At 43.7% G+C, this 16,391-nt stretch overlaps 1 protein-coding gene across 1 annotated transcript in view; it reads left to right on the forward strand.

Moving 5' to 3' along the window:
• The window catches only part of PDZD7 (PDZ domain containing 7), a 29,121-nt gene extending 16,214 nt beyond the window's left edge, over positions 1-12,907 (forward strand). The window contains exons 10-17 of the mRNA XM_075288223.1: positions 1,448-1,489; positions 5,990-6,153; positions 8,008-8,099; positions 8,594-8,685; positions 10,448-10,519; positions 10,732-11,331; positions 12,257-12,357; positions 12,606-12,907. Of these exons, the coding sequence (XP_075144324.1) occupies positions 1,448-1,489; positions 5,990-6,153; positions 8,008-8,099; positions 8,594-8,685; positions 10,448-10,519; positions 10,732-11,331; positions 12,257-12,357; positions 12,606-12,758 (1,316 nt within the window). The 3' untranslated portion in view covers positions 12,759-12,907. The remainder of the gene's footprint in view (positions 1-1,447; positions 1,490-5,989; positions 6,154-8,007; positions 8,100-8,593; positions 8,686-10,447; positions 10,520-10,731; positions 11,332-12,256; positions 12,358-12,605) is intronic.
• The last annotated feature ends 3,484 nt before the right edge of the window (positions 12,908-16,391 follow it).

A 16,391-nucleotide genomic window follows, 5' to 3' on the forward strand; every position in this document is an offset into this window, starting at 1 on the left:
TGGCACCATCTACGATCAACTGTGATCTGTAGGAGAGCAGAACAGCAAAAAGCTTTTATTACCTACTTTATTTAGATATACTCACTCCGGGACATATTGGTTGGTATTGTGGGGAACCGCTCAGGTAGATGCTCGGTAGCAGTGCAGGAAACAGGGACACAGACACTGGGTTTGCACACACGTTTAGGCTTTATTCACTTGCAGTGCATTCACTGCCTTGGCAAGGGCACAAATAAACAAAAACTAAAACCTTCTCGGCTGAGAACTAACTAAACATAGGAGAACTTTTCCCTGTCTATACAGGAGGCTGGCTACTAGACTCCCACCTTGGCAACAACAGTGGGTGGCACAGTACCTGCTTTGGAGGTTTGGTCTGGACAGGTCAGCTCTGTCAGTGTGGTGCCACACTCCTAGTCTTCACACACAGACTAATATCAGGCCTTGATTACCCGGCTGACCTCCCTGGTGTGGGTCTTACCATACACCCTATAGGGCCTGACTGAAATATACCTGTCCTCCCAGACCACACCCTTCACTCTCTCACAGTATATTTTGGCCACGGCACATTGTTTTCCCGCCGCAGTGTTGATATACAGCACAGTATTGTCACAGTGACACTTACTCAGTGGAAGACTGTCACTGTTAAGAAGGATTTAGTGACTAATCCAATTTATTCCTCTTGTAATCTGATCCTATATTTGAATGGTCCCCAAATCCTGTTTGGATTACCTTTAGTGAACTTGAGTGTGAGAAATAAAATCAATGCACCAATTGCTTCATGATGTACTTTATACAGAAGCCTTCAAAGTGAGCCATTGTGTAGGCTTACAGTGGCATACATAGACTCACATTATTGAAACAAAAAAGTGCACTGAGCAGTATTTTCTTCTAGATTGTGTCCCTTTGTATAGGAAAGTGTACTATACTACACAGCAGTACATGGTACATAATATACAATGTCAAGAAAAAATAAGGTATGCTGGAACATATCACATCATTAATAGCTGCTGCTCCAAAGATCTGGCACAGTTGGAATTTTTCCTCTAGCCCCCACCATTCCTGAGCAATCAATGCTGTTAGTTCTGGTGCCTGCTGTGTTATTTAGACTCTGTAGTGCTGGGAAAATGGTGTCAGGCAGGAGCAGGAAAGTGGATGAGGTGCCAGAGGCAGCCCGGGGCTTATACTTACACATGGCATGTGAATATCACTTCTTTTACTCCAATATTTTATTTTGAGACTGTTGACAAAAATATTTTTCTCAATCTTTATAACTAGTAGAGCTTTCAACAATGTCTCTATACAGAAACTATGACTCTGTAATAACGCCATAAATACAATATAGGAAATCCAGACTTGAAAGTCATTTCATAGCTTGTCATCCACACCAAAGGATTCCAGTAGGGGTTTGTTTTTTGCCTGGCTGTAATATTGTTTCTATTTTTTCTAGTTAATATTGTTCAGAAATTTATGATCAGAAGCCTGAAGAAGGGTAAATCAATAATGTAATGTGTGCTGAAGGTTTGTGAGGTTCATGCAACAACCATATAAAGATGCAGATGCCTTATTACTAACCTAAACAATAGTATGCATAAAGGCTTAGTTCAATGATGAGCTGAACGAATGTCCATGTGGACCTGTGATCGAACATTGATCGATAACAAGCAAACTTTATAGGGGTGAACAATTGTATTAACAAATGTACATCCATGTCCAGTGGTGTAACTAAGGTCTTGTGGGCCCCTGTGCAAAGTTTTCTCTGGGGCCCTCAACCCTCTCCCTAGAGCCAAGTGGCCCCACCATGGTATTAGATACTCCGCAGTGGACCCCACACAATATTAGATGCGCCGCAGTGGTCACCACACAGTACTATATGTTCCAAAGTGGCCCCCATACAGTATTATGTGTTCCACAGTGGCATCCTTGGGCTGGAATGAATTAGAAAGGGTATAGGTATAGCAGTCTGGGAACCATGACCACTATCATGATGGTCTGGGGCCCTGGCCAGTTCCAGCTGGCCGTGGGCCCCGTACCTCTCTGGGCCCCATCATGGCTACAACCCCTGCAACCGTGATTGTTAGACCAGTGTCCACATCCATGTGTGTCAAACAGCATGTTAGTAGGGTCAACTGGCACTGGTACAAATCTAAACTAAAAATATAGCAGTGACCCCTTGTGGCAAAACCCCACATAAAATTGGAAAAATGAGTGATCAACTAAATCTTGTGATAGAATAATACAAAAGTTATTTTTCACAGCGGTGCATCTTTGTATGTGTTGGGGTAGTTTTCAGCATGTTTTTATATTTTGTTATACTTTACCTGAAATGAGAACTTGTTCTATGAAGGTATATAGTATATAGCCTTTAATCCATCAGCAGGAGGTTTCTTTGCCTACCCACCAAGAAAAAGACAACTCAGATTCCCTGTATAAAGCAATGTTTACGGGCCCCTATTTTACCAAACTAAGATCTAAAAGTTTGGTGTAGTCACAGAATACCCCCTTAGTGACTATCCAATAAATCCTTATCCTATATGCCCATCCACTAGTAAGCAATGTATGGAAATCAGTAGTGCAGCCCTTTCAATGTGATCTAATAGTAGAAAACACTATTATTAGAGTATCAGTGGGCCCCCCTGCCTGCTGGCCCCTATACAGGTCGTATATACATTATGTCTGCTGGATTAACAGAACTATCTACTATATACTCTTTGTATATACAAAGGCTTGATGCTTAATGGGGTTTTCCTTCTAACGTAGCCATGTACAAATTTGTAGTTCCTCTTACCATCTTAGTGGTGACATCTTTTGTCTTGATCGGATGGATATTACTATGAATGAAGTCTTGTACTTGTCAAAAACCCAGCCATGATTTACTTATTGTAAGCTGGCCATAATATGAAATCATGGCTGGGTTTGCAACAAGTTCCTACATTCATGGTCATAGCCACTGGCAACCAATCACTGGTTATGTTCATGGAAAAACCCTTTGAAGTTTCGGGATCTATACCACTATTGTTAATGGATATTGCTGTTTTTTTAAGGGACCCTCTTACCAAAACATAAAAATGCAGGTAGCATGTTATAGAGCAGGAGCAATTCTATAGTTTACGGCATAAAGTTTTGGGAGTAAAGATTCAGAATAAATTGTCGATTTAGGGTCTCTGCTTATTCTGAGATTAGGAGTCCGGCGGGCGGAGTGACTACATGATTGTATTAAGTAATAAAAGATATAGAAGTGAGGGTCTTGCACACAAGAGCTTACAATCTATGAGGACATAGGGGTGATGCAGGAGGTGCATACAGGGGGACTACAGGCGACATTTTAGGAAAAATTGTTTACATGCATATATGGCGGGCCCTAGAATGATATTTACTGGTGGGCCTCAGGCACCATAGCCCATCACTGGGTAAAAGTGTCTGCTATGTAGACCGGCCCAGCCATGTTTGATATGACAAACAGCGCCGCACCTCCCATGAGGCGACCTGAAGTGAGCGCTTCACGCGGCACTATGCCAGGGCCTCAGGGAGGGCGGCATTTTTGCTTCCCTAAGCCAGTCCAGGACAAGCTGTCCTGGACTGGCTTATCACCGAGCGGTGGTTTGGGGAGGCCACTGAAGCAACGCTGCTCCGGCAGCCTCCCCTCACGCTCAGGCAGAGAGCAGGCCCTCTCCGTGCCTACTCTCTGCCGGCGAACGGAGCTAAGCCCCGCCCCTTCACTCGGCCACGCCCCGATCCACCCGGTCACGCCCCCCAATCCAACCGTCCACGCCCCCGATCCGCCCCCTCCTCCCGGCGGGGGGGGGGGCGGCTTTCTGCAGTTAGCTCGGGCGGCGAAAGGGGAAGGTTCACCCCTGATGACAAAGTAGTCCAAATGAAGTTGTATGAGGCCGTCACCAGCCGGTACCCATATGTACAACTAAGAGGCATGTTTAAGTGTACAGAGAGGTTACTGTTAGAGGGACTGAACATTTATTCTACGGCATGTCCCCCTCGCTGGACACCTGGAACTACCAGACCACTGACCATATTTTAATAACCCCTCATAGTATGCCCTCATAGTGAATCACAGAGCTTGCCACAGTGTACAGTGGTGATATAGAAGTCTATGTAAAAAAGAAGCCATCTTTGTTGCCCACAGCAACCAGTCATCGCACAGCCATTACACAGGCCTCACACTATGTCGTCCGGCGGCCATACTTTACTTCAGTCATGTGGTCAATAGCAGCCTGTGCCTCCCCAGTCACACTGCGGTCATTGTGCGCAGTTATCGCAGGACCAGACCCATTGAGGCATATGTTAGATTATAATTACTTTAATTATGGTTTTCTGAGGTAAAAGTTGTAGACCTCAAGTTTGCGACTTTTTTTTATCGCCAATTGCAACAAGAATTATCACAACCAGGTGTTCATGTGCCATCCAGGCCATATACCTGAGAAGGGCCATTATGGGGCAGGGCAATTTATGGCAAGCTATGAGATTTCGCTCCAGGCACATGACACGGCAGAGGGTGCACCTCATTTAGCCAAGTGGGCGGTAATAGCGTCTCCAGACAAACCACAGGGTTACCAACCACTCAGGGCCGGCGTCAGCGCACGGCATAGTCGGGCAAGTGCCGGGGCCCACAGAGCCTCTGGGGGCCCCCCGGCACTTGCCTGTCACAATTTCAGCTCATCGGCGTCCGTCCGCCGATGAGCTGAAATACATACGCGATGCAGGAGCTGTGAGATCAGCTCCTGCTTTAAAGCTCCAGCCCCGGCTTGCGTGTGTAGGCGTGATGACGTCATCGCATCACGCCTACACACGCAAGCCGGTCCGGAGCTAAGCAGGAGCTGATCTCACAGCTCCTGCATCGCGCGTATGTGACTGGAGAGAGGAGCGTCGGGGGAACGAGGGAAGGTGAGTGATAGAAGGTGAGTGATGTGTTTGTTTAGTATTACATATTAAGGTGAAACATAATGAAGGGGGCCCATGAAACTGGGGGGCAAATGAAGGGGAGGGGGGGAACGGCATGACACTGGGGAAGGGGGTGGGGAGAGAACGGCATGAAACTGGGGACAGAGATGGAGGGGGTCCAATGAAACTGAAGGGGAGGGGGGGAACGGCATGACACTGGGGCAGAGACGGGGGACATTAAACTGTGGGCAGATGAAGGGGGAGAACGTGATGAAACTGGGGACAGAGATGGAGGGGGGACATGAAACTGGGGGCAGAGGAAGGGTGTATATGAAACTGGGGGAGAGATGGAGGGGGGCATATAATTTACGGCTGACTGTAGGAGGATTATACTGTGTGGGAGCACATAATAAATGAATGAGAATGGGTGGAATCAACATAAAAGTGGGTGGAGCTAAATTTGCCGCGGCGCGCAGAGCGCGCCGCACATTTTGCCCCTCTTTCTACTCTTTAAAAGATTGGGAGGTATGGCGTTGGTGACACCACACTCCTGCATGACGTCACTCGCTTCATCTGCAACGCACAGTGTCTCGACTCCCCCACCTCCTTTACAAGGGGGCCCACTGAGGCTCTGTCGCCCAAGGGCCCATAAAAACCTGGAGCCGGCCCTGCAACCACTATTGGGGCTTGTATTTTGGGAGCAGGTGCCGGGCTATGAGTACTGTAATGGGATTAGCTCAGGGATTGTCATCTCCTCAGATAGACGCACACTTTTTGGCACAGTAATGAAAGTCCAGTCCAGCGTAATAGGTATAGGTAGTTGTCAGTCACTAGTTAGGACCGCCCACTGGACTCCTAAGGTCATACATTGGTGACATACATCATGACATAAGGTCAAGGTTTTATTTACAAGCTGTAATGAATCTTTTTCCCACAACACTATATATATATATATATCAAGCTGCTTCTGCTTTATCCTATGCCGCCTGCAGATCAGACTGCTGTAACATGGAAGGTCCCCTTCATTCCTCTGACAATGGTGTAATTTCAGAATTTCCAGAATTTAAAAGGGGAAAACCCGTTTACTTTGTTCTAGGTAAAGAGCGGTCTCGTCCATTTTTCTTTGGTGCCCAGCGGGATCTGAACGCTCTGTATAATGGAGATATGTCTTTGGAGGATCGATTGGCAGTAACTGAAGACATGGCCCGAAAACTGCTCAATGAGGATGAGGTAGCAGCAGTGCTGCGCCATTGTAGAAGGGTACGTGTAGGGTAGCGGCAGCGCTGCGCTATTGTAGAAGGGTACATGTAGGGTTGTGGCAGTGCTGCGCCTTGTAGAAGGGTACGTGTAGGGTATTGGCAGTGCTGCGTCTTGTAGAAGGGTACGTGTAGGGTAGTGGCCTGCGTCTTGTAGAAGGGTACGTGTAGGGTAGTGGCCTGCGCTGCGCCTTGTAGAAGGGTACGTGTAGGGTAGTGGCCTGCGCTGCGCCTTGTAGAAGGGTACGTGTAGGGTAGCTGCAGCGCTGCGCTATTGTAGAAGGGTACGTGTAGGGTAGCGGCAGCGCTGCGCTATTGTAGAAGGGTACATGTAGGGTAGCGGCAGCGCTGCGCTATTGTAGAAGGGTACGTGTTGGGTAGCGGCAGCGCTGCGCTATTGTAGAAGGGTACGTGTAGGGTAGCGGCAGCGCTGCGCTATTGTAGAAGGGTACATGTAGGGTAGTGGCCTGCGCTGCGACTTGTAGAAGGGTACGTGTATGATTGTTTACTCTGCATAGGGAGAACGCCATGAACAAAAGTCCACCAACTGAAAGTTTACTACCAGACGGGAAGAAAAACGGAAACAGACAAAAATTGGCCCATATCCTGCCCTGTAGTTTGTTAAAAGCATGCGGTGGAGAGTATATGCCAAGTGTTAGGTCTCATGCCCATGCCTGTATTATGGCGCGTTCTGAATCGTATGCATCCGTAATACTGCACCTGTTGGAGTTTATAGGCCTACGGTTTACCTCATTTGTGTGCCCTGTGATGGAGACACCATTTTTTTTATCGGATTCTGTATAAATGATCCAATTATACTACAGTATGTTCGATCTGATGCCACATTGACCATAAAATAGTTCTGTTATACAGTGCCATATGGGGGCACCAAAACACCTCATGGCATGCTCACAAAATGGCTACATTATCTATTGTATGGAAACATAGGGCATTTTTATGTGTCCATTCAGCATCCTCGCACATAATGCTGCTATTTGCATGAGACCTTACATATAATGTCCACATATACAGGATTTTAGGGACAGATCTGTGGCCGAAATCCAAGTGACAGCCTGGGAATACATTTATAATGGTAATTTGCCTGTCTTTATTCCAAGGTATTCACTTTAGCATTCTTATCTTTGACCAAAAGGTGGCGCCAAAAAACAGGCATTAAATTGAGTATTGCTAGAAATTGGGAATATACATCTTATTTATAGATTTATTTCAAGAGTGAGAGCACATCATAAAAATGCAATTATACAGTACAAAATACACAAACTATTTCATTATGGCTATAGATCTTAATTAAAAAAAATACACAATTTTATATGGGAAAAACGACCCAAATGTGCTATTTTTTATTGCATATATATATATATATATATATATATATATATATATATATATATATATATATATATTGTACAATGAAAAAAGGACAACAGTTATTTAATGCAAAATAATACTCGTACACCCGTATAGTCTTGCAAGCTCCTGAATAGGCTGTACCAGCTGTGCAAATGCAAAGGGACCCAGGGGCCCTTATCAGCTACTGTATTATTTTATAGAATAAGTTGCAGCAGTGCAACCCATAAGGACCCCCCAAGGACTTTGCAGCAATGTATGGATAGGGGTGGGGTTTAGTATAATTGGTGGGTGTGGCAAACCATGTGGGCAGGGGCTATGTATCTGCCATATTCAACTTGCCGTATGTGAGTGCTGAGTATTTATAATATAGAATATTTCTTGCTAAAATGATAAGATGTGTCCATATACCCAATCCGTGATGTCCGTAAATCTGAAGATGAACCAGTGATGTGATTTCGTAAGAATCTAACATGACCTCTCCTAACAGTATATCCAGGAAGGAGGGATTGAAGATCTCGTCAGACCGTTGCTTGCAATTCTGGACCGTCCTGAGAAGCTGCTTCTTTTACGAGATGTCAGGTAGGGTATCTGAATTCGCTGCCGCAGCACCTGCAATGTGGGAACCATCAAAATAAATATAATTCCAATCCATATCATATTCAGTAGCCAAGAAGAATAACCAGAAACTAGTTCTTGTACGGTTGGAGGCCTGGAAGGTAAGTGGACCTGTCCTGAAATAGGTTATCAGTATCTAATGCCCGCACCCCAGCCACCAAGAAACCCTTTAAACAGTCTGTGCTTCCCTTTTTGGGGAAATCTTCCACTTTATCTGGCCTTTTACCAAGACATACACAAATGTACACCTTCTTGTATGTACCTGGATAAACATTGAAAAGTCTATGTCAGATCACCCAGGCTCCTTTTAGGACAAAATCCAACTCCAGTGTGAAATAAAGGGCCAATGACAAACAATACCAGTAATTTCTGTAGTTTTCTCTGTAATGTCAGTCTATGGAATCTTGTGCTGTATATTAAAGATGTATTTATCATATATTATATTCCATGCCCTACAGAGGTCTGATCGCACTCACTGATCTTGGACGCTTTGACAGCATGGTCATCTCCCTGGAGATGGAAGCTTATGACGCCCTCAAAAGCAGATCAGGTAGACTAACATCTTATCAATGATGAAATATTACATTGAAGAGGTTAAAAGTACAGTTCAAGGATCATATGGCTAGCATTAGGTTTTCTATCATTCAGTGCATTCTACTGTATATACTGTATAAAGTGGCTTTGTACCAGTATTACCTTGTGTGTCCACTAGAAGGCACCATTGCAAAAAAAAAAAAACACAACATCTTGTGTGCAATGGTTGCAAAGTGGATTTATTTCTATTAGTCTGTCTTTAGAGTGATCAAACCTCTGTTAATGTGATACAAAGGACCGAAATATAGCATTCTAATATTTATGACACTCAAGCTTTATATAGTTCGGTCCCAACTGATGCAGAACATCTTCTCCCTGAAAATTAAATGGTAGGTAACAGAGGAAGAGCACAACAAAACGTTATAGGAAAAGATGATTCGTAATTGTTATATTATTAGGAAAACCCACTGCTTTATTAGAACAGACAAGTCAGGAGAAGTGACAGGTGTTCTTTATTATGGTCTTTTTGAGTCAAAAATCAAATCCTAAAATGGATATCTAAAAATAACAAAGCTTTATAATGTTAATAATAGCCATGGCTCCCACTTACCGCCATAAGAGCACTAGCTCATTTCCCTGTCTAGGGCCTTTCCTTGCTTACCCTTACATACTTGACATAGTCTCCAGCGGCTGAGAGCCGACGTAGGGCTGAGGTCAACGCTTCTAATCCCAAAACTGTGTGGCTTGTTGTCGGCCTTGGAGCGAATCCCATCCTCAGTCACTTGTTGCTCAAAGAGTGCAATGTTGATCCAGAGGAAATCCAAACCATCTCCTGAAGAAGGAAATTTTCCTCATGTTTGGGAAATAATAAACCCTCCCTGACTCCAAATCTGAATAAATCCCTGAATTAACTGTCTACAGTCATCCAGTCTGTATCATCTAAGCTATGGTATAATCTAATAAAGATATACAGCAACAGATAGCATCATCATACGAACCACACCACAACTGAATGCAATGTTATTATACGATGGGGTCTATTCTGACCCCAGGGTGTAATAGGTGGAGGCCCAGGGGAAGTGTAACAAATAAAAAAAAGCTTAATACTCGCCTTCTCTTTCCTCTTTTGGTCATCCTTGCAACATCCAGCAGTCTTTCTCCACCTCCTCTGTGATGTTTGACACTTTCCTGGTCATGTCATGCCCCCCAGGTCACCACCAAGGCCTTTGAATTGATCTCACTGGCGACATGGGCTCACCAAGTGTCATGACGTGAACAATTTGGAATATTGTGGTTGAATCTGTTTGTGACAAAGTCATTTGCCCATCTCTAGTAGCCTCCATACCCAGCATTTAGTTGATGGTGGTGCAGAGGATCATGGAGGAAGCACTGGAGGTCAGGCAAGGGTCTAGATCCAGGTGGGACAATGATTATTTCTGGGTGTACTCGCATATAGGGCATCTGGTAATACCAATTAGTACAGTATTTTCATTGCTGAGAAATACCTAATCAGACACACTTAGGGTGTGAATGGACAGGAATGAAGAACACCCACAAGACATTCCAGAACTAATGCTTCTCATTGGAGGCAGAGGTGGTACTGGAGCGCTGTGACCTTCACACAGCTGTCTCTGGATTATTTCAGTGCAATGGTGCTTTATTTTACGACTATATATACCGTACATACTGTCTACGTCATTACATCCATGCACCAAAAACTTTTTTTTTCCAGATGTGTTTTAACATATTTTTTGTATGCGTGTGTGTATGTATTCTAGTGATGTCTCCTGTACTCAGGCCAGCAATGTCTGACACACTTCCCAGAAAACATCTCGTCACACCGGTCCCAGGTCAGTAATGGTCTGACTATTGCGATGAGTATAACAACTGTTCTTCAAACACTTGCTGTAAAAATTGAAGGAGTTAGAAAATATACATATACAAAACTGCCAGAAAATATACAAAAAACTGTGACTTTATATTAACATTTCTTGGTATATGAGGAACTTTTATAAACTTCTAGCTTTAGCCTTCCTTTAAGGAATCTGTATTTTTCTCTCAGATCACAGAGGAACCTTCCAGCTTAAGCCAGTAGAAGACATAAGCGGGGAGATGGAGAAGTTACAGGTTTCGGATCCTACAAATATTAAAAAGACAAAGAAAAACTTTACTCCACTTGAAGATGTGCCAGTCGATTTACATGATGCCCAAAACATAACTTTAAGTAAGTCTTCCTCTAGGCCCGTAAAGCCTAATTGGCTTCTTACCGAGCCCACAAAGTCTTCTTCTAATTTATCCGAAGAACCCTCATCTTTGGCCAGCGATAACAAGTCTTTGCCTACGAGAAGTAGAAATGATCAAAAAGACTCAAGTCAGAACTTAAAGGCATCCAGAACTACCCGCAGCAGATCTAGGGAAAAAAAAGACAATGCTTATTCTGTGCTCAACAAACCCAAGAAATCCAGGCCAATCTTATCTCAGATATTTGGTGGTGTTACTCTTAGTCCTGCAAATCTTGACATCAAGCTAAAGCCTGTAAAATTAGAACTGGAGACCAATCATATAGAAGCTGATATGGTGTCACAAAATGGCTTTAGCGAAGAGAGGGAGGAAGAATTTGAGCATGTGACCGTGACCGTCTCCAAAATGAAACAGTCGCTGGGTAAGTTGCGCATCAATCATATCACCTGCCGGTTGTCTCAAGTTGGATCAGTTTCCCTGAAATGGGTTGTCCAATTGGGAACTTTTATGAAACAGCTTATCATGGTATAAAATAGTCTACTTTTTGCTGCAGTGATGAGATACCAAAACCCATGTGTGACCTTTGTTTCTGTTGCGGGACTACTGAGAAGTGATCTCTACAGAACAGGAAGTGTCACCATATTATTAGATTTACTGGACAGATTGAAAAAAAATACCAGGTGTCAGGATTTTTTATGTGGCATGAAAAGATACAATAAAACTCCAAAAACGTGTAAAAAATATAATAATTTTTATAATAGTATGTGTATGAGGAATAACACTATTTGTGGTCATTATATGATTTATCAGCCATTATGTCTGATAGACAGCACATGGAGAAAACAGAAGATTCTGTTCCCTATCTCCCTATCACTCAGGAGCAGCATATAGGATATAAAGAAATATTGATATCAATAAAGCACTTGGGGTGTGATAGAAGACTTAGTTGTAGCTGCAGAAGGATGCCTGTGTCTCTGTTGTTCTTTCTCACTTGACTCCTTCCCCTTCTCTTCTCATAGACTTTTATGGGCATAAGTAATCTGAGACTTTAGTGAGCTGACAGTCCATCTTGGGAAACCAAGATAGATTCAGCAAAGATTTCAGAGTAAGGGAATGGTGAAGGAGGAAGACAAACCAGTTATGATATATACAATTTCTTGTATTTCACCTGTACTATTGATTTATATAATATTGTTGAAAAGTGAGTGACCATTTACGGTAAAGTATTTGCTGTATGAACCATTTGGATTCATCTTGTTTGGTGATGAAATAAGGGTAGTTGTATTTTTAACATACCATTGTCCAACCCTATGTAATGATAATTGATACATTTACATTTATTATAGGAATTAGCATTTCCGGGGGCATCGAATCCAAAATCCAACCAATGGTTAAAATAGAGAAGATTTTTCCAGGAGGAGCAGCTTTTGTCTGTGGTGAACTGCAGGTAATAATAGTATTGTGAATTGGTGGCCTTCTATGTATAACTTGCGACTAGCGTTTCATATTAGTCCCCATGTACTTAAAGGGAGTCTATCAGCGTATAAAATGTGTCCAAAGCGATCTGCTCTATGGCGGGCATCATCCTATACCTAGAAGTGCCCAGTGTGAAGCCAGTCTAGGATGTAGGATAATGTCCGTCATGTTTGTGCATTGTTAATTCATGTTTTAATTCACGTTTTATAAAATCTCTAGGCTGGCTATGAACTGGTGTCAGTGGACGGAGAGACTCTGCAGAATGTGACGCACCAGCGGGCAGTGGACGTGATCCGCCAGTCCTACAGCAATAAACAGAAGGAACCGATGGAAATAGTTGTGAAAGTTCCAAAGAAAACTGAGCAACGATAACATTGGGATTGCTCTTCTATTGTCAGTAATACACCCTACTGACTTACAGAACTTTCTAGACACTGCTAGGACCAGCACCATCTGTTATCACTGCAAGTGCCTAATGTGTTTCCCGTATTCTTCCTGTTAAACCCTCGTACTTCTTCCATTGTCCTACAAATGACTCTTTGTACATAAGTAAGTGGCTGAGGATCACATTGACCTTTATTTTTAATAAATATGTACATACTTTTGTAGAATGTAATAATAAAAGTTTTTACGACACTACTATTGACAGTACAAAACCAGTTCAGTTTCATTTCAGAAACATGCATGCATGGAAGTCACAACGGGCCAGACTTTTCACTTCTAAATTCTTTGCTGGTTTTAAAAGACAGCAGATTGTGGACCCACCGTGCCAAGAAACCAGTTTGATATTGGGCGCTCCCAAAGCATTTGTCCGAGTAGCCTCCCTAGTATTTACCCTTTAACCCCTGGACAGGCATCGGGAATCCACTGCTCTGGGACTACCAGGTTGCTACCTCTTGGAATGGTTCCAGTGTGGGTGGCACAAATCACGCAAAATCACGGCCGCAAAATAGCACCGCATATACGATCCACGCTCCCAATGAAATCAATGGGAGCGTGAACGGCCCGCAAAAGCTCACGCGGCGTCTACGTGCCACATCACGCGGCACGCAACTCCATGTGAACCCTCCCTTATAGGTCCAATATGATCCTCAATTCATGGACCAACAGAGCACAAAGCAAGACAGATCTACTATAGCCCGCTGGTGAATAATAGATGACTGCATACATTGTATGATATATCCCCCTGATGTTTTGGCTTTCCCTCTAGACGGGGATGGATGATCAGCTTTTGGCTCCACTTTGCCTGTGATCCGGGCGATCACTAAGTAAACAGGAGACATGTTGTTTGGTCTCCAAAGAAACTGTGACAGCTGCCCGACCCACTGGAGGTGTTTAGCTATGGTGCACAAGGTGTGGGAGGGGTTTGAGGGTTGTCCTACCACCGACCACTGTGTGCTTATTGGATGTAGCAGCATACACCACTCCCTGTGGGTGGCATGAACCGCTGTATATATAAGCAGGGCAGGAGGCGCCGGCGCCACTACTTATATGACTTTCAGACTGAGAGGACATGCTAAATAATTTTCCCCTGAAACACATAGGGAGTATTCTACCTTTATGGAGGGACAGACTAGTTGGGCTCCCAGACTAGGTGTCAGCTTTAGCTTCAGCCGTGGGTGTTGGGTTCCTTTTGAGCATATGGACCATTATCTCTGGTCTCCTTCAGGGCGCTTAGGGGGACGACTGACAGAGTGAACCTGATTTCATAACCCTGACATAACCAGGAGAGTGTGCACTAAACACTCCGGTATATGCATGAGCTACTCATGACAAGCTGAATGGGAGCGGTGCGGGCTTGTATTCCAGTGTGAAATCAGATCTACAACAAAAACACTCTGGTATATGCATGAGCTACTCATATGACTATCTTAATGGGAGCGGTGCATGCTTGCATTTGTGTGCATTTAGATCTCTAATAACACTCTGGTATATGCATGAGATATTCATATGACTATCCTAATGGCAGCGGTGCATGCCGGTACTTTGGTGTGAATTCAGATATGCCTAATATATTTTTCCTCCGATCTTTCTGCAGGATAGACAAGGGATCAGAGGCACCTGGGCTGGGACATTCTGTTGCAGGTGTTTCCTATGATCCTTCCCTTCCTCCCTCCACGTATTGTATATATATTATCCCCAGATTTAACATACGGGCTATAGTAGGTCTGTCTTGCTTTGTGATCTGTTGGTCCCTGAATCGTCAGATTGCACTACTTCTAAAAGTGACATTAAATCAAAGGGATAATTTCATCTGAGATCGCATATTGACTGTAAACTTTTATTACTGTCTGGTAGGTGGGGGTTCTGTTTGGCACTCAGGCTCTGCCAGACTTACCAACATTACCATAGAGTGTCCAGTTCTGCCCCCAAAAAGCCACAAAGGCCTCTCTACAACATAAGAAGATACCAGTTATAAGATAACACAAGACAAGTGGGGGGCCCCCATTACATATTTTGCATTGGGGGTCTACAAGTGAAATTTGGGCTAGGGTTAGCCAATATTTAATGCAGAGATACACAGCAGATTCGAAACAATGGAGGGGAATAGGCCAGTGCACGGTCAACGTACCCCCATAATTGGTCTCTTTAAGTATTGATTTGCTTAGTTATACCATGACCTTATATTTCTGAGACTCTGTACAACTATCACCTCTCAGCTTAGAGTCCAGACTTCTTGTCTCTCATAAGAGTAAGCAGTGTAAGGAAGTTTATATAGCCATGTGCCAGCTCTATTAAAAGCCTTGAATATTTACAAGTGTCTTGTAAAATTTTCATAATTTACCTAGACTAGTTTACATAGTCAGCTCACGTCGCTAAATGCGGGCTTGACGGTTCACATCGCCCTTGCATTAACTACCACATTGCAAATTCAATAAGGGAACTTTCCACAAGACGCACTTACATCTCAGCCACCATATACCAGAACTTCCATAAATAGATCCATCAAGTCGTGGATAAAAACAGCTCAGAAGATCTCGGGTGAGGAGCTCCAGTCACATGAACCGTCTACTGGAAAATACACGTACTCAATAGTTCCAGGGTCATGCTAAAGAATAACAGGACATGACTGTGGTTTACTAAAGTATGAAACACCATTTGTGGAAGAAGGATGCATTATAAAGAATCAATAACGCCTGGTCACCTTCATGCAGCCATATACCTAATGGCATCCGAGGCGCAGTAATGTGCATATTAAATATGGGTAGAGCCGATCTGTAACAAGAAATATGTTTTAATATCTGTATGAATAAAACATTAGAAATTCAGTCCACCTGACTTATCTGGAAGAGGTAGCTATAAAAGCCATGTTTATGATGAATGCAGGCACAGAAAACTGTGGGCCCCTTTAGTCTGGGATATCTGAAAAATAACATCCTTTCATGGGGACGTTTTACCACCTCCGTCGACTCCAGTCTTGCTCCAGTGATTTTGGTGCTGGTGGAATTTTTTCTCTAGCCCCCATGGTTACCGAACAACAAGCGCTGTTAGTTTTGGTGCCTAATATTAGGCTCTGTACTATCAAGTGGGCAGTGTCTACAGATGGGTGAATCTCATGAGCTTCTACCAATCTCATGAGGTTCACAAATATTCAAATATTAGTAAGGTTCGGTCCTTTGGGCCAAACTTGAAGTGCCATAATAAGTAGAGGCCTTACCTCACGTCTCCAGGGTATCCATGTGGTGTCCTATGGCCACCACATATCCTTTTCTAGTCTCTAGCTAATGTCATACACCTCGAAGTCACCATTGGGGCCTCAGTTGTTACATGGGACACACCAACATCATGACGCTTTGGGATATGTGGTGATCCCAGGACATATGATGTCAATCAAAGGCGAGAATTGGTGTGGGGGAATACTGAAGACTACCAGAATGCCCAGGAGAGGGGAGTATAAATGTTTGTTAGGTTTAGTCACCACCTCTGGGCCTCCACTTATACATATACTCTGGAGTCTGAAGAGATCCCAGGATATCATAGTGTTTTGTGGGTGATGAACCACAA

Source organism: Leptodactylus fuscus, chromosome 10 (genome assembly GCF_031893055.1).
Source record: "Leptodactylus fuscus isolate aLepFus1 chromosome 10, aLepFus1.hap2, whole genome shotgun sequence".
Taxonomy (NCBI): Eukaryota; Metazoa; Chordata; class Amphibia; order Anura; family Leptodactylidae; genus Leptodactylus; species Leptodactylus fuscus.